General features: G+C 47.4%; 1 protein-coding gene across 4 annotated transcripts in view; it reads right to left on the reverse strand.

The window, feature by feature from the left end:
* Window positions 1-1,217: 1,217 nt before the first annotated feature.
* The window catches only part of LOC109884454 (regulator of G-protein signaling 17-like), a 108,511-nt gene continuing 90,769 nt past the window's right edge, over window positions 1,218-18,959 (reverse strand). For 2 of the 4 annotated variants that reach the window (XM_031804198.1, XM_031804197.1), the window contains exons 4-6: window positions 16,475-16,555; window positions 15,378-15,612; window positions 1,218-1,858 (exon numbers count right to left, since the gene is read on the reverse strand). In XM_031804198.1, coding sequence (XP_031660058.1) covers window positions 1,670-1,858; window positions 15,378-15,612; window positions 16,475-16,555 — 505 coding nt within the window. In that variant the 3' untranslated portion in view covers window positions 1,218-1,669. The remainder of the gene's footprint in view (window positions 1,859-15,377; window positions 15,613-16,474; window positions 16,556-18,959) is intronic. The other 2 variants (XM_031804199.1, XM_031804200.1) reach the window with 2 other exon arrangements.

Raw genomic sequence — 18,959 nt, forward strand, 5'->3', positions numbered from 1 at the left:
CAATAAATCAAGTTAAGACCCAGGCATCATCTCCTGTCTAACTACAGACATCTGTTGTCCTCAAACTCCATTTCCCATAAAGCAGCTAACAATTCAATAGCCTTTTTATTTCTTTTTTTACTTGTTCTTGTCCCCCCCCCCCCCCCCCCCCCACCTGGGATGGAAAGTCTCGAAGCCCCTCTACTCCCTGATTGATCGACCAACCACAGCTCAACCCAATGCCAATCATAGCAGTGAGGTGAGGGAGACAGTGGCCAGGTCAAAGGTGAGAGTTCAAAAGTCAGAATCGGATTAGAGCAGCAGTGTCCAGGCAGTCCGGCAAAAGGGGGGGGACGGGGGACGTTGTCTTTAACGTTGTGTGAACGTTGTGTGAACATTGTGTGAACGTTGGAAAGTAGTCTGACTCACTCCAGTGTCTTATTGCCGAGTTTCTCTTATCTGAGCGCTCTTCCAAAATTAGGACATTTGTCAGGAGGAAGTATATAATATATATAAGTATATAAGTATATATAAGTATATATATATATATACAAATACAGTTTATACAAAGCAAAAGCAGATTTGTTGTAAATTGTTGTAAATCCAAATAATCAGTAGTTGATGCTGAAGCAGCTGTCACCACAAGCTGTTAAATACAACAGAAATAATGTGTCTGTCTCCTCCTGTGAAAAAAAAACCCTGTGTCTTCCAGTTAACTTGGCTTGTCAAATGGAACCCTTTTCCCTATATAGTGCACTACTTTTGACCAGAGCCCTATGTGGGTAGTGCACTATACAGGGAATAGGGAAGCATTTGTGGGTGTCTGTGCAGTCAGGAAATCCATATATGGCATGACGAAGTGAGTTCATCGTAAAAAACAACAACTGTGAAAGGAATTGGCAACTCAAAAAATTCTACAGAAAATTCCTACAACAATCATTAGAAAAATCCACAAAAGGAGAAATATTTTCTCCTTTAGTGGTTGTGCAATGGAGAGAGACAGAGGGGGAGTGGATGGAGAGAGACAGAGGGGGAGTGGATGGAGAGAGACAGAGACCAGGGGTAGAGATAGAGTGAGGTAGAGAGGAGTGAAAGAGACAGCGAGGAAGAGCAGAGAGAGAGAGAGAGAGAGAGAGAGAGAGAGAGAGAGAGAGAGAGAGAGAGAGAGAGAGAGAGAGAGAGAGAGAGAGAGAGAGAGAGAGAGAGAGAGAGAGAGAGAGAGAGAGAGAGAAGAGAGAGAGAGAGAGAGAGAGAGAGAGAGAGAGAGAGAGAGAGAGAGAGAGAGAATGTTGTGAACCTATGACTGAGGAGGTGCAGGAGCCTGGTGAAGCTAGGACTCTGAGGAGGTGCGGGAGCCTGGGTGAAGCTAGGACTCTGAGGAGGTGCGGGAGCCTGGGTGAAGCTAGGACTCTGAGGAGGTGCGGGAGCCTGGGTGAAGCTAGGACTCTGAGGAGGTGCGGGAGCCTGGGTGAAGCTAGGACTCTGAGGAGGTGCGGGAGCCTGGGTGAAGCTAGGACTCTGAGGAGGTGCGGGAGCCTGGGTGAAGCTAGGACTCTGAGGAGGTGCAGGAGCCTGGGTGAAGCTAGGACTCTGAGGAGGTGCAGGAGCCTGGGTGAAGCTAGGACTCTGAGGAGGTGCAGGAGCCTGGGTGAAGCTAGGACTCTGAGGAGGTGCAGGAGCCTGGGTGAACCTAGGACTCTGAGGAGGTGCGGGAGCCTGGGTGAACCAGTGATCTGTAGAGAGACGAGTTGAGGAAGCGAGGATAGGAGTCTCTGTGCATTAAGGTATAGATCTGAAGCTGGGCGTCCTCAAAGGTGTAGGGCGTAGGCTCCTGTATCTTCCTGTTAATCACCTCTCTCACCCGGGAGTCCAGACTCACCTGAGAGAGACAGAGAGACAGACAGAGAGACAGACAGAGAGACAGAGAGACAGACAGAGAGACAGACAGACAGACAGACAGACAGACAGACAGACAGACAGACAGACAGACAGACAGACAGACAGACAGAATGAAGGACAGAGAGGATGAAAGACAGAGATTAGACATTGACTCTCAATAAACAAAATGTCAAAAAACACTCAAAATACCAGAGAAGAAAGGAAAGAGCATCACCACATCACAGTGAATTTGTAATGGATTTCCAAACCAGTGAGTTTCTATAGTTGTACAGTAAAGAGATATTAGAGGGATGAAGGGAACATAGCGTCTATAACCAATACAATAGTACCTTCTCCAGGACGAGACAGACAGACTAAGGGACTAGAGGGGCTGCTGGTAGGAAGGGGCCTAACCAATACAATAGTACCTTCCTTCTCCAGGACGAGACAGACAGACTAAGGGACTAGAGGGGCTGCTGGTAGGAAGGGGCCTAACCAATACAATAGTACCTTCTCCAGGACGAGACAGACAGACTAAGGGACTAGAGGGGCTGCTGGTAGGAAGGGGCCTAACCAATACAATAGTACCTTCTCCAGGACGAGACAGACAGACTAAGGGACTAGAGGGGCTGCTGGTAGGAAGGGGCCTAACCAATACAATAGTACCTTCTCCAGGACGAGACAGACAGACTAAGGGACTAGAGGGGCTGCTGGTAGGAAGGGGCCTAAACCAATACAATAGTACCTTCCCCCCCAGGACGAGACAGACAGACTAAGGGACTAGAGGGGCTGCTGGTAGGAAGGGGCCTAACCAATACAATAGTACCTTCCCCCCCAGGACGAGACAGACAGACTAAGGGACTAGAGGGGCTGCTGGTAGGAAGGGGCCTAACCAATACAATAGTACCTTCTCCAGGACGAGACAGACAGACTAAGGGACTAGAGGGGCTGCTGGTAGGAAGGGGCCTAACCAATACAATAGTACCTTCTCCAGGACGAGACAGACAGACTAAGGGACTAGAGGGGCTGCTGGTAGGAAGGGGCCTAACCAATACAATAGTACCTTCTCCAGGACGAGACAGACAGACTAAGGGACTAGAGGGGCTGCTGGTAGGAAGGGGCCTAACCAATACAATAGTACCTTCCCCCCCAGGACAAGACAGACAGACTAAGGGACTAGAGGGGCTGCTGGTAGGAAGGGGCCTAACCAATACAATAGTACCTTCTCCAGGACGAGACAGACAGACTAAGGGACTAGAGGGGCTGCTGGTAGGAAGGGGCCTAACCAATACAATAGTACCTTCTCCAGGACGAGACAGACAGACTAAGGGACTAGAGGGGCTGCTGGTAGGAAGGGGCCTAACCAATACAATAGTACCTTCCCCCCCAGGACGAGACAGACAGACTAAGGGACTAGAGGGGCTGCTGGTAGGAAGGGGCCTAACCAATACAATAGTACCTTCTCCAGGACGAGACAGACAGACTAAGGGACTAGAGGGGCTGCTGGTAGGAAGGGGCCTAACCAATACAATAGTACCTTCTCCAGGACGAGACAGACAGACTAAGGGACTAGAGGGGCTGCTGGTAGGAAGGGGCCTAACCAATACAATAGTACCTTCTCCAGGACGAGACAGACAGACTAAGGGACTAGAGGGGCTGCTGGTAGGAAGGGGCCTAACCAATACAATAGTACCTTCTCCAGGATGAGACAGACAGACTAAGGGACTAGAGGGGCTGCTGGTAGGAAGGGGCCTAAACCAATACAATAGTACCTTCCCCCCAGGACGAGACAGACATACTAAGGGACTAGAGGGGCTGCTGGTAGGAAGGGGCCTAACCAATACAATAGTACCTTCCCCCCCAGGACGAGACAGACAGACTAAGGGACTAGAGGGGCTGCTGGTAGGAAGGGGCCTAACCAATACAATAGTACCTTCTCCAGGACGAGACAGACAGACTAAGGGACTAGAGGGGCTGCTGGTAGGAAGGGGCCTAACCAATACAATAGTACCTTCTCCAGGACGAGACAGACAGACTAAGGGACTAGAGGGGCTGCTGGTAGGAAGGGGCCTAACCAATACAATAGTACCTTCTCCAGGACGAGACAGACAGACTAAGGGACTAGAGGGGCTGCTGGTAGGAAGGGGCCTAACCAATACAATAGTACCTTCTCCAGGACGAGACAGACAGACTAAGGGACTAGAGGGGCTGCTGGTAGGAAGGGGCCTAACCAATACAATAGTACCTTCCCCCCCAGGACAAGACAGACAGACTAAGGGACTAGAGGGGCTGCTGGTAGGAAGGGGCCTAACCAATACAATAGTACCTTCTCCAGGACGAGACAGACAGACTAAGGGACTAGAGGGGCTGCTGGTAGGAAGGGGCCTAACCAATACAATAGTACCTTCCCCCCCAGGACGAGACAGACAGACTAAGGGACTAGAGGGGCTGCTGGTAGGAAGGGGCCTAAACCAATACAATAGTACCTTCCCCAGGATGAAACAGACAGACTAGATGAGTGGTCTCTCACTGAGGAGGCAGACAGACTAGATGAGTGGTCTCTCACTGAGGAGGCAGACAGACGACAGACTAGATGAGTGGTCTCTCACTGAGGAGGCAGACAGACTAGATGAGTGGTCTCTCACTGAGGAGGCAGACAGACTAGATGAGTGGTCTCTCACTGAGGAGGTAGACAGACTAGATGAGTGGTCTCTCACTGAGGAGGCAGACAGACTAGATGAGTGGTCTCTCACTGAGGAGGCAGACAGACTAGATGAGTGGTCTCTCACTGAGGAGGCAGACAGACTAGATGAGTGGTCTCTCACTGAGGAGGCAGACAGACTAGATGAGTGGTCTCTCACTGAGGAGGCAGACAGACTAGATGAGTGGTCTCTCACTGAGGAGGCAGACAGACTAGATGAGTGGTCTCTCACTGAGGAGGCAGACAGACTAGATGAGTGGTCTCACTGAGGAGACAGACAGACTAGATGAGTGGTCTCACTGAGGAGACAGACAGACTAGATGAGTGGTCTCACTGAGGAGACAGACAGACTAGATGAGTGGTCTCACTGAGGAGACAGACAGACTAGATGAGTGGCCTCACTGAGGAGACAGACAGACTAGATGAGTGGTCTCACTGAGGAGACAGACAGACTAGATGAGTGGTCTCACTGAGGAGACAGACAGACTAGATGAGTGGTCTCACTGAGGAGACAGACAGACTAGATGAGTGTTCTCACTGAGGAGACAGACAGACTAGATGAGTGGTCTCACTGAGGAGACAGACAGACTAGATGAGTGGTTTCACTGATGAGACAGACAGACTAGATGAGTGGTTTCACTGATGAGACAGACAGACTAGATGAGTGGTCTCACTGAGGAGACAGACAGACTAGATGAGTGGTCTCACTGAGGAGACAGACAGACTAGATGAGTGGTCTCACTGAGGAGATAGACTAGCATTACAACACACCTGGGGAAACAACATTCTAAACAGCACACCTGGGGAAACACCATTCTAAACAACACACCTGGGGAAACACCATTCTAAACAGCACACCTGAGACAACACCATTCTAAACAACACACCTGGGACAACACCATTCTAAACAACACACCTGAGACAACACCATTCTAAACAGCACACCTGGGGAAACACCATTCTACACAACACACCTGAGACAACACCATTCTAAACAGAGCACCTGAGACAACACCATTCTAAACAGCCCACCTGGGACAACACCATTCTAAACAGCCCACCTGGGACAACACCATTCTAAACAACACACCTGAGACAACACCATTCTAAACAGAGCACCTGAGACAACACCATTCTAAACAGCCCACCTGGGACAACACCATTCTAAACAGCCCACCTGGGACAACACTATTCTAAACAGCCCACCTGGGACAACACCATTCTAAACAGCCCACCTGGGACAACACTATTCTAAACAGCCCACCTGGGACAACACCATTCTAAACAGCCCACCTGGGACAACACCATTCTAAACAGCCCACCTGGGACAACACCATTCTAAACAGCCCACCTGGGACAACACCATTCTAAACAGCCCACCTGGGGAAAACATGACATAGTGGTGGGTCCAATAGGGAAGGAAATGGAAATAAAATGCCCAAAACAAAAAGCAAGACTTCGCCACAAAGGAATCGAGGATCATTAGCGTTGTTTCATCGTGTGAATTGTTTGCCCTTTGATTTGTATCAATTCCCCATTACATATGTCACCAGTATTAAATATAACGTTAATCCCCATCATTTGGTTACATTCATTTCATGCATGTATTAATCACAGTCATGTGTCTGGTCTCTCTGTCCCGATTATGTTGAGGGAGCATGTGTCTGGTCTCTCTGTCCCGATTATGTTGAGGGAGCATGTGTCTGGTCTCTGTCCTGATAATGTTGAGGGAGCATGTGTCTGGTCTCTCTGTCCTGATAATGTTGAGGGTGTATGTGTCTGGTCTCTCTGCCCTGATAATGTTGAGGGAGCATGTGTCTGGTCTCTCTGTCCTGATAATATTGATGGAGCATGTGTCTGGTCTCTCTGTCCTGATAATGTTGGGGGAGCATGTGTCTGGTCTCTCTGTCCTGATAATGTTGGGGGAGCATGTGTCTGGTCTCTCTGTCCTGATAATGTTGAGGGTGTATGTGTCTGGTCTCTCTGTCCTGATAATGTTGGGGGAGCATGTGTCTGGTCTCTCTGTCCTGATAATGTTGAGGGAGCATGTGTCTGGTCTCTCTGTCCTGATAATGTTGAGGGAGCATGTGTCTGGTCTCTCTGTCCTGATAATGTTGAGGGAGCATGTGTCTGGTCTCTCTGTCCCGATTATGTTGAGGGAGCATGTGTCTGGTCTCTGTCCTGATAATGTTGAGGGAGCATGTGTCTGGTCTCTCTGTCCTGATAATGTTGAGAGTGTATGTGTCTGGTCTCTCTGTCCTGATAATGTTGAGGGAGCATGTGTCTGGTCTCTCTGTCCTGATAATATTGATGGAGCATGTGTCTGGTCTCTCTGTCCTGATAATGTTGGGGGAGCATGTGTCTGGTCTCTCTGTCCTGATAATGTTGAGGGTGTATGTGTCTGGTCTCTCTGTCCTGATAATGTTGGGGGAGCATGTGTCTGGTCTCTCTGTCCTGATAATGTTGAGGGTGTATGTGTCTGGTCTCTCTGTCCTGATAATGTTGGGGGAGCATGTGTCTGGTCTCTCTGTCCTGATAATGTTGGGGGAGCATGTGTCTGGTCTCTCTGTCCTGATAATGTTGAGGGTGTATGTGTCTGGTCTCTCTGTCCTGATAATGTTGGGGGAGCATGTGTCTGGTCTCTCTGTCCTGATAATGTTGAGGGTGTATGTGTCTGGTCTCTCTGTCCTGATAATGTTGAGGGAGCATGTGTCTGGTCTCTCTGTCCTGATAATGTTGAGGGAGCATGTGTCTGGTCTCTCTGTCCTGATAATGTTGAGGGAGCATGTGTCTGGTCTCTCTGTCCTGATAATGTTGAGGGAGCATGTGTCTGGTCTCTCTGTCCTGATAATGTTGAGGGAGCATGTGTCTGGTCTCTCTGTCCTGATAATGTTGAGGGAGCATGTGTCTGGTCTCTCTGTCCTGATAATGTTGAGGGAGCATGTGTCTGGTCTCTCTGTCCTGATAATGTTGAGGGAGCATGTGTCTGGTCTCTCTGTCCTGATAATGTTGAGGGAGCATGTGTCTGGTCTCTCTGTCCTGATAATGTTGAGGGAGCATGTGTCTGGTCTCTCTGTCCTGATAATGTTGAGGGAGCATGTGTCTGGTCTCTCTGTCCTGATAATGTTGAGGGAGCACGCACGCCTGAACATGCTGCCCAGAAATGTAGAAAAGTTAACTTTTTTTAAGATACATTACAAATTATAATATATTAAAAATATAGTTCCTGACAGTATGCTATTTGAAAAATATTTCCAACAATCTCCCCTTCGACAATCACCAGTCTTCAGTGTGAAAGAGTAATGGAAGTTAAAGGCTTGCTGCTGTCACCCCCTGATCTGTTTCACCTATCCTCATTATTGTCTCCACCCCCTGTGTATTTATCCATGTGTTTCCGGTCTCGCTGTACCAGTGTAATGGAAGTTAAAGGCTTGCTGCTGCATTGGCCTACAGGCTATGAGTTCCATGCGCTCATTTCTTAAATTGTAAGCTTCCCCAAACTCACGCTCCCGCCTATGAAGTTTTTATAAAGATAATTGCCTCCATGTTTCCATGGTTGAATTTTGCCAATAGGCTACTTTGAAGCAAGGTAAGACGTGTCTCATAATATGAAATAAAACACACCGGTTTCAAACAATTAAGTCTGTTTTCTAAATGCATACTGCCTCCAGCTCACATTGTAAAGTGGTGGGTGACGAGGCAATAGCCTGGACTTGAATGGTGAACGGGGAAGTGCTCCTTCTATTACCAGTTGAGGAAAAAAACATTCAAAGCACTTTCTGATGCAAAACAGTTTTTAACACGCGATTGCATTTAGAATTGTTGAGCAACGATTAGTCTTTTTAAAAGTACCTGTTTTACTCCAGCAACAACAAGTTGAAGAGCAGGAGGAGCAATCACGTGTGATTAGTTGTGTTGGAAAAATAAGATACATGATTTGTATTATTTATTTTACCCTTATTTAACTATTTGAATAAAGAAAATACACACACGCCAATTAAAAGCCACTAAATTATTAAAAAGATAGTAGAGGTCAGAAGAGGAGGGTAGAGGAGGGTAGAGGAGGGTAGAGGTCAGAAGAGGAGGGTAGAGGAGGGTAGAGGAGGGTAGAGGAGGGTAGAGGAGGGTAGAGGATAGTAGAGGAGGGTAGAGGATAGTAGAGGAGGGTAGAGGATAGTAGAGGAGGGTAGAGGATAGTAGAGGATAGTAGAGGAGGTTAGAGGAGGGTAGAGGATAGTAGAGGATAGTAGAGGAGGGTAGAGGATAGTAGAGGAGGGTAGAGGATAGTAGAGGAGGGTAGAGGATAGTAGAGGATAGTAGAGGATAGTAGAGGAGGGTAGAGGATAGTAGAGGATAGTAGAGGAGGGTAGAGGATAGTAGAGGAGGGTAGATGATAGTAGAGGATAGTAGAGGAGGGTAGAGGATAGTAGAGGAGGGTAGAGGATAGTAGAGGATAGTAGAGGAGGGTAGAGGATAGTAGAGGAGGGTAGAGGATAGTAGAGGATAGTAGAGGATAGTAGAGGATAGTAGAGGAGGGTAGAGGATAGTAGAGGATAGTAGAGGATATTAGAGGATAGTAGAGGAGGGTAGAGGATATTAGAGGATAGTAGAGGATAGTAGAGGAGGGTAGAGGATAGTAGAGGATAGTAGAGGAGGGTAGAGGATAGTAGAGGAGGGTAGAGGAGGGTAGAGGATAGTAGAGGATAGTAGAGGAGGGTAGAGGAGGGTAGAGGATAGTAGAGGATAGTAGAGGATAGTAGAGGAGGGTAGAGGATAGTAGAGGATAGTAGAGGATAGTAGAGGAGGGTAGAGGATAGTAGAGGATAGTAGAGGATAGTAGAGGAGGGTAGAGGATAGTAGAGGATAGTAGAGGAGGGTAGAGGATAGTAGAGGATAGTAGAGGATAGTAGAGGAGGGTAGAGGATAGTAGAGGAGGGTAGAGGATAGTAGAGGAGGGTAGAGGATAGTAGAGGAGGGTAGAGGATAGTAGAGGATAGTAGAGGATAGTAGAGGATAGTAGAGGAGGGTAGAGGATAGTAGAGGAGGGTAGAGGATAGTAGAGAAGGGTAGAGGATAGTAGAGGATAGTAGAGGAGGGTATAGGATAGCAGAGGATAGTAGAGGATAGTAGAGGATATTAGAGGATAGTAGAGGAGGGTAGAGGATAGTAGAGGAGGGTAGAGGTTAGTAGAGGATAGTAGAGGAGGGTAGAGGAGGGTAGAGGATAGTAGAGGATAGTAGAGGAGGGTAGAGGAGGGTAGAGGATAGTATACACCCTAACCTCTACGCCCTAACCCCTAACCCCTACACCCTAACCTCTACACCCTAACCTCCAACGTCTACACCCTAACCTCTAACCTCTACACCCTAACCTCTACACCCTAACCCCTACACCCTAACCTCTAACCTCTAAACCCTTACCTCTACACCCTAACCTCTACACCCTAACCTCTACACCCTAACCCCTACACCCTAACCTCTACACCCTAACCTCCAACGTCTACACCCTAGCCCCTACACCCTAGCCCCTACACCCTAACCCCTACACTCTAACCTCTACACCCAGGGTAGAGGAGGGTAGAGGATAGTAGAGGAGGGTAGAGGATAGTAGAGGAGGGTAGAGGATAGTAGAGGAGGGTAGAGGATAGTAGAGGAGGGCAGAGGATAGTAGAGTATAGTAGAGGATAGTAGAGGATAGTAGAGGAGGGTAGAGGATAGTAGAGGAGGGTAGAGGAGGGTAGAGGATAGTAGAGAATAGTAGAGGATAGTAGGGGAGGGTAGAGGATAGTAGAGGATAGTAGAGGATAGTAGAGGATAGTAGAGGAGGTTAGAGGAGGGTAGAGGATAGTAGAGGAGGGTAGAGGATAGTAGAGGATAGTAGAGGATAGTAGAGGAGGGTAGAGGATAGTAGAGGAGGGTAGAGGATAGTAGAGGAGGGTAGAGGATAGTAGAGGATAGTAGAGGATAGTAGAGGAGGGTAGAGGATAGTAGAGGATAGTAGAGGATAGTAGAGGAGGGTAGAGGATAGTAGAGGATAGTAGAGGATAGTAGAGGATAGTAGAGGAGGGTAGAGGATAGTAGAGGATAGTAGAGGAGGGTAGAGGATAGTAGAGGAGGGTAGAGGATAGTAGAGGAGGGTAGAGGATAGTAGAGGAGGGTAGAGGATAGTAGAGGATAGTAGAGGATAGTAGAGGAGGGTAGAGGATAGTAGAGGATAGTAGAGGATAGTAGAGGAGGGTAGAGGAGGGTATAGGATAGCAGAGGATAGTAGAGGATAGTAGAGGATAGTAGAGGATATTAGAGGATAGTAGAGGAGGGTAGAGGATAGTAGAGGATAGTAGAGGAGGGTAGAGGTTAGTAGAGGATAGTAGAGGAGGGTAGAGGAGGGTAGAGGATAGTAGAGGATAGTAGAGGAGGGTAGAGGATAGTATACACCCTAACCTCTACGCCCTAACCCCTAACCCCTACACCCTAACCTCTACACCCTAACCTCCAACGTCTACACCCTAACCTCTACACCCTAACCTCTACACCCTAACCCCTACACCCTAACCTCTAACCTCTAAACCCTTACCTCTACACCCTAACCTCTACACCCTAACCTCTACACCCTAACCCCTACACCCTAACCTCTACACCCTAACCTCCAACGTCTACACCCTAGCCCCTACACCCTAGCCCCTACACCCTAACCCCTACACTCTAACCTCTACACCCAGGGTAGAGGAGGGTAGAGGATAGTAGAGGAGGGTAGAGGATAGTAGAGGAGGGTAGAGGATAGTAGAGGAGGGCAGAGGATAGTAGAGTATAGTAGAGGATAGTAGAGTATAGTAGAGGATAGTAGAGGATAGTAGAGGAGGGTAGAGGATAGTAGAGGATAGTAGAGGAGGGTAGAGGATAGTAGAGGAGGGTAGAGGAGGGTAGAGGATAGTAGAGGATAGTAGAGGATAGTAGGGGAGGGTAGAGGATAGTAGAGGATAGTAGAGGATAGTAGAGGATAGTAGAGGAGATTAGAGGAGGGTAGAGGATAGTAGAGGAGGGTAGAGGATAGTAGAGGATAGTAGAGGATAGTAGAGGAGGGTAGAGGATAGTAGAGGAGGGTAGAGGATAGTAGAGGAGGGTAGAGGATAGTAGAGGATAGTAGAGGATAGTAGAGGATAGTAGAGGAGGGTAGAGGATAGTAGAGGAGGGTAGAGGATAGTAGAGGAGGGTAGAGGATAGTAGAGGAGGGTAGAGGATAGTAGAGGAGGGCAGAGGATAGTAGAGGATAGTAGAGGATAGTAGAGGAGGGTAGAGGATAGTAGAGGATAGTAGAGGATAGTAGAGGAGGGTAGAGGATAGTAGAGGAGGGTAGAGGATAGTAGAGGATAGTAGAGGATAGTAGAGGAGGGTAGAGGATAGTAGAGGAGGGTAGAGGATAGTAAAGGATAGTAGAGGATAGTAGAGGAGGGTAGAGGATAGTAGAGGATAGTAGAGGATAGTAGAGGATATTAGAGGATAGTAGAGGAGGGTAGAGGATATTAGAGGATAGTAGAGGATAGTAGAGGAGGGTAGAGGATAGTAGAGGAGGGTAGAGGATAGTAGAGGAGGGTAGAGGAGGGTAGAGGATAGTAGAGGATAGTAGAGGAGGGTAGAGGAGGGTAGAGGATAGTAGAGGATAGTAGAGGATAGTAGAGGAGGGTAGAGGTTGGTAGAGGATAGTAGAGGATAGTAGAGGATAGTAGAGGAGGGTAGAGGATAGTAGAGGATAGTAGAGGATAGTAGAGGAGGGTAGAGGATAGTAGAGGAGGGTAGAGGATAGTAGAGGATAGTAGAGGATAGTAGAAGATATTAGAGGATAGTAGAGGATAGTAGAGGATAGTAGAGGAGGGTAGAGGATAGTAGAGGAGGGTAGAGGATAGTAGAGGATAGTAGAGGACGGTAGAGGATAGTAGAGGAGGGTAGAGGATAGTAGAGGAGGGTAGAGGATAGTAGAGGATAGTAGAGGCTATTAGAGGATAGTAGAGGATAGTAGAGGATAGTAGAGGAGGGTAGAGGATAGTAGAGGATAGTAGAGGATAGTAGAGGAGGGTAGAGGATAGCAGAGGAGGGTAGAGGATAGTAGAGGATAGTAGAGGAGGGTAGAGGATAGTAGAGACGGGTAGAGGATAGTAGAGGATAGTAGAGGAGGGTAGAGGAGGGTAGAGGAGGGTATAGGATAGCAGAGGATAGTAGAGGATAGTAGAGGATATTAGAGGATAGTAGAGGAGGGTAGAGGATAGTAGAGGATAGTAGAGGAGGGTAGAGGATAGTAGAGGATAGTAGAGGAGGGTAGAGGAGGGTAGAGGATAGTAGAGGATAGTAGAGGAGGGTAGAGGATAGTATACACCCTAACCTCTACGCCCTAACCCCTACACCCTAACCTCTACACCCTAACCTCCAACGTCTACACCCTAACCTCTAACCTCTACACCCTAACCTCTACACCCTAACCCCTACACCCTAACCTCTAACCTCTAAACCCTTACCTCTACACCCTAACCTCTACACCCTAACCTCTACACCCTAACCCCTACACCCTAACCTCTACACCCTAACCTCCAACGTCTACACCCTAGCCCCTACACCCTAGCCCCTACACCCTAACCCCTACACTCTAACCTCTACACCCAGGGTAGAGGAGGGTAGAGGATAGTAGAGGAGGGTAGAGGATAGTAGAGGAGGGTAGAGGATAGTAGAGGAGGGCAGAGGATATTAGAGGATAGTAGAGGATAGTAGAGGATAGTAGAGGAGGGTAGAGGATAGTAGAGGATAGTAGAGGAGGGTAGAGGATAGTAGAGGAGGGTAGAGGAGGGTAGAGGATAGTAGAGGATAGTAGAGGATAGTAGGGGAGGGTAGAGGATAGTAGAGGATAGTAGAGGATAGTAGAGGAGGTTAGAGGAGGGTAGAAGAGGGTAAAGCTTCATAGCTGGCCTGCATTGCCCTGTATGGCTCCACACGATTTAGAGACAGACCAGGAAACTAACAGACACACTAAGTGCTTAGCACTTCTGAAGAATACTGGCCATAATTTGAAAACCGAGTGGAGAATCTGTAAAAATGTTGTCAGTCCCACAAGCTTCCCACAATAAGTTTGGTGAATTTTGACCCATTCCTCCTGACAGAGCTGGTGTAACTGGATGCACCAGTTCTTCCTGCAGCAAAACACCCCCACAACATGATGCTGCCACACCCGTGCTTCACAGTTGGGATGGTGTTCTTCGGCTTGCAAGCCTCTTCTTTTTCCTCCAAACATAACGATGGTCATTATGGCCAAACAGTTATATTTTTGTTTCATCAGACCAGAGGACATTTCTCCAAAAAGTACGACCTTTTTTCCCCATGTGTGGTTTTTTATGTCGGTTTTGGAGCAGTGGCTTCTTCCTTGCTGAGCGGCATTTCAGGTTATGTCGATATAGGACTCGTTTTACTGTAGATATAGATACATTTGTACCTGTTTCCTCCAGCATCTTCATAAGGTCCTTTACTGTTGTTCTGGGATTGATTTGTACTTTTCGCACCAAAGTGCGTTCATCTCTAGGAGACAGAACGCGTCTCCTTCCTGAGTGGTATGACGGCTGCATGGTCCCATGGTGTTTATATTTGCGTACTATTGTCTGTACAGATGAACGCGGTACCTTCAGGCTTTTAGAAATTGCTCCCAAGGATGAACCAGACTTGTGGAGGTCTACAGTTTTTTTTCCTGAGGTCTTGGCTGATTTCTTTTGATTTTCCCATGATGTCAATCAAAGAGGCACTGAGTTTGAAAGTAGGCCTTGAAATACATCCACAGGTACACCTCCAATTGACTCAAATTATGTCAATTCGCCTATCAGAAGCTTCTAAAGCCATGACATAATTTTCTGGAATTTTCCAAGCTGTTTAAAAGGCACAGTCAACTTAGTCTATGTAAACTTCTGACCCACTGGAATTGTAATACAGTGAATTATAAGTGAAATAATCTGTCTGTAAACAATTGTTGGAAGAATTACTTTTGTCATGCACAAAGTAGATGTCCTAACTGACTTGCCAAATCTATAGTTAGTTAACAAGAAATGTGTGGGGTGGTTGAAAAATGAGTTTTAATGACTCCAAACTAAGTGATTGTAAACTTCCGAATTCATCTGTATATCAACAAATTGGCAAGGGCACAAGAACAGTCTGCAGCACCTGGCCTCACCCTACTCGAATCTAAAGTTAAATGTCTGGTGCTTCTGTCACCAACCAAGGAGGGTCTACAGCAGCACCTAGATCTTCTGCACAGGTTTTGTCAGACCTGGGCCCTGACAGTAAATCTCAGTAAGACAAAAATAATGGTGTTCCAAATAAGGTCCAGTTGCCATGACCACGAAAACAAATTCTATCTAGACACTGTTGCCCCAGAGCACACAAAAAACTATACATACCTCGGCCTAAACATCACCTCCACAGGTAACTTCCACAAAGCTGTGAACGATCTGAGAGACAAGGCAAGAAGGGCATTCTATGCCATCAAAGTGAACATGAAATTTGACATACCAATTAGGATCTGGCTAAATAGAAATATTAATTTATATATTTTTTTCTCCCCAATTTGGTATCCAATTCGTAGTTACAGTCTTGTCTCATCGCTACAACTCCCGTAAGAGAGAGAGAGAGAGAGAGAGAGAGAGAGAGAAGCTGCAGTCTCAACTTTTTCAGGATGAGGGGAGGACAAAGACAAGAGGACAGGCAATAGGCAGAGGAGTATTGAGAGAAAAGGAGAGAGGGAGGACAGAGAAGATGGGGTGAGGAAGGGGGAGAGAAACAGGAAGTACTCAAACCTCTTTGGGAGACAGGACAGAGATGTAGTCCTCGTAGATCATGCGTGCCTTCTCCTCCACTGTGTTCTTGTTCATCTCCTGTTTGAGGTCTTCACAGGCCAGCCAGAACAACATGTTCTCCTCGCTGTACTCAGTCCTTAAGAACTCTCTGAACACGTTCCGACCTGCAGGATTCTTCATCAGCTTGTCGAACGACTGGGACCAAACGCTCATCTCCTCTAATGTTGGTTTGGTGCTGAGAGATGGAGGGACATAGAGAGAGAGGTTAAATGACTGGGACCAGACACTATTCTCCTGTAATGTTGGTTTGGTGCTGAGAGATGGAGGGACATAGAGAGAGAGGTTAAATGACTGGGACCAGACACAATTCTCCTCTAATGTTGGTTTGGTGCTGAGAGAGAGAGAGATGACCCTTTAGGGTGTAGAGGTTAGGGTGTAGGGGTTAGGTTGTAGGGGTTAGGGTGTAGAGGTTAGGGTTTACGGTGTAAAGGTTAGGGTGTAGGGTGTAGAGGTTAGGGTGTAGGGGTTAGGGTGTAGGGGTTAGGGTAGAGGTTAGGGTGTAGAGGTTAGGGTGTAGGGGTTAGGGGCTAGGGTGTAGAGGTTAGGGTGTAGAGGTTAGGGTGTAGAGATTAGGGTGTAGAGGTTAGAGGTTAGGGGTTAGGGTGTAGGGGTTAGGTTGTAGGGTGTAGGGGTTATGTTGTAGAGGTTAGGGTGTAGGGGTTATGTTGTAGAGGTTAGGGGTTAGGGTGTAGGGGTTAGGGTGTAGGGGTTAGGGTGTAGGGGTTAGGGTGTAGAGGTTAGGGTGTAGAGGTTAGGATGTAGGGTGTAGAGGTTAGGGTGTAGGGGTTATGTTGTAGAGGTTAGGGGTTAGGTTGTAGAGGTTAGGGTGTAGGGGTTATGTTGTAGAGGTTATGGGTTAGGGTGTAGGGGTTAGGGTGTAGGGGTTAGTGTGTAGGAGTTATGTTGTAGAGGTTAGGGGTTAGGGTGTAGGGGTTAGGTTGTAGGGTGTAGGGGTTAGGGTGTAGGGGTTAGGGTGTAGGGGTTATGTTGTAGAGGTTAGGGGTTAGGGTGTAGGGGTTAGGGGTTAGGGTTCTCACCTAGGTTCACAGTTTGATATGGTCTCCAGATGCGTCTGCAGGGATTTCCTCCTTCTGTCCTCTTCATTCCTAACAGTGAAACTGCAAGGTGGTGAAACTACATCACAGCACTTTCACATAGACACACAGACGCTCGCCCACTCACTCACTCACTCACTCGCCCACTCACTCACTCACTCACTCACTCGTCCACTCACTCACCCACTCACTCACTCGTCCACTCACTCACCCACTCACTCACTCACTCGCACACTCACTCACTCGTCCACTCACTCACCCACTCACTCACTCACTCACTCACTCGCCCACTCACTCACTCGCTCACTCACTCACTCGCTCACTCACTCACCCACTCACTCACTCACTCACTCACTCACTCACTCGCACACTCACTCACTCGTCCACTCACTCACCCACTCACTCACTCACTCACTCACTCGCCCACTCACTCACTCGCTCACTCACTAGCCCACTCACTCACTCGCTCACTCACTAGCCCACTCACTCACTCACTCACTCACTCACTCACTCACACAGGGTTGGGGAGTAATGGATTAAATGTAATATATTGTAATCAGATTATAGATATTTTGGAAAAACTAGATTATTACTTCTAGGATTACTTTAAAATTCAGAAAGGTTGTTTGCTATATCTGTCAGTAGTCTTTGACACCTTTCGGTTTTCTTAATGACACCACAAGGCAGACATCACTACGATGACACACCAAATGTGTTTGATGGATCGCGTGGAAAGAGCAGGAATAGGCTTTTAGTAGGCTACAGTCCAAGCTAGATCTACCAAAGGTGTGACTACCAAAGGTGTGACTGCCAAAGGTGTGACTGCCAAAGGTGTGACTGCCAAAGGTGTGACTGCCAAAGGTGTGACTACCGAAGGTGTGACTACCAGAGGTGTGACTACCAAAGGTGTGACTACCAAAGGTGTGACTACCAAAGGTGTGACTACCAAAGGTGTGACTGCCGAAGGTGTGACTGCCAAAGGTGTGACTGCCAAAGGTGTGACTGCCAAAGGTGTGATTACCAAAGGTGTGACTACCAAAGGTGTGACTGCCAAAGGTGTGACTACCAAAGGTGTGACTGCCGAAGGTGTGACTATCAAAGGTGTGACTGCCAGAGGTGTGACTAAAACAGCTGCATATTATCAAAACATCAAAGTGTCACAACAACAACAACAACAACAACAACAACAACAACAATAGGCCTATAGCAAATACAGCATATGTCATTCTGTCACGCCCTGATCTGTTTCACCTGTCTCTGTGATTGTCTCCACCCACCCCCAGGTGTGGTCCTGTTTTCCCCTTTAGTCCCTGGTGTATTTATCCCTGTGTTTCCTGTCTCTCTGTACCAGTGTATTTATCCCTGTGTTTCCTGTCTCTCTGAGTCAGTGTATTTATCCCTGTTTCCTGTCTCTCTGTACCAGTGTATTTATCCCTGTGTTTCCTGTCTCTCTGTGCCAGTGTATTTATCCCTGTGTTTCCTGTCTCTCTGTACCAGTGTATTTATCCCTGTGTTTCCCGCCTGCCTGACCACTCTGCCTGTCTTGACCTCGAGCCTGCCAATCCCCTGGTACTGTTTGGACTCTGACCTGGTTTATGAACTCTCACCTGTCCCCGACCTGCCTTTTTACTATTTTCTACATTGTAGAATAATGGGGAAGACATCATATCTATGAAATAACACATATGAAATCATGTAGTAACCAAACAAAAGTGTTAAACGAATCAAAATATATTTTAGTAGCTACCCTTTGCCTTGATGACAGTTTTGCACGCTCTTGACATTCTCTCAACCAGCTTCACCTGGAATGCTTTTCCAACAGTCTTGAAGGAGTTCCTACATATGCTGAGCACTTGCTGGCTGCTTTTCCTTCACTCTGCAGTCCAACTCATCCCAAACCATCTCAATTGGGTTGAGGTCAGGTGATTGTGGAAGCCAGGTCATATGATGCAGCACTCCATCACTCTCCTTCTTGGTCAAATAGCCCTTACACAGCCTGGAGGTCTGTTGGGTCATTGTCCTTTTGAAAAACAAATGATAGTCCCACTAAGCACAAACCAGATGGGATGGTGTATCGCAGCAGAATGCTTTGGTAGCAATGCTGGTTAAGTGTGTCTTGAATTCTAAATAAATCACTTACAGTGTCACCAGCAAAGCAGCCCCAGACCATCACACCTCCTCCTCCATGCTTCATGGTGGGAACCACACGAGGAGATCATCCGTTCACCTAATCTGTGTCTCACAAAGACACAGCTGTTGGAACCAAAAATCTCAAATTTGGATTTATCAGACCAAAGGACAGATTTCCACCGGTCTAATGTCCATTGCTCGTTTTTCGTTGGCCCAAGCAAGGCTCTTCTTATTATTGGTGACCTTGAGAGTAAGATGGCTGCCGTTTTACAGGCTCCTTACCAAATGTTTTATCGTTGCTGCTCCCGAAAATAACTTCTGTACATCAGAACAGCGA

This window comes from Oncorhynchus kisutch, linkage group LG24, assembly GCF_002021735.2.
Source record: "Oncorhynchus kisutch isolate 150728-3 linkage group LG24, Okis_V2, whole genome shotgun sequence".
NCBI lineage: Eukaryota > Metazoa > Chordata > Actinopteri > Salmoniformes > Salmonidae > Oncorhynchus > Oncorhynchus kisutch.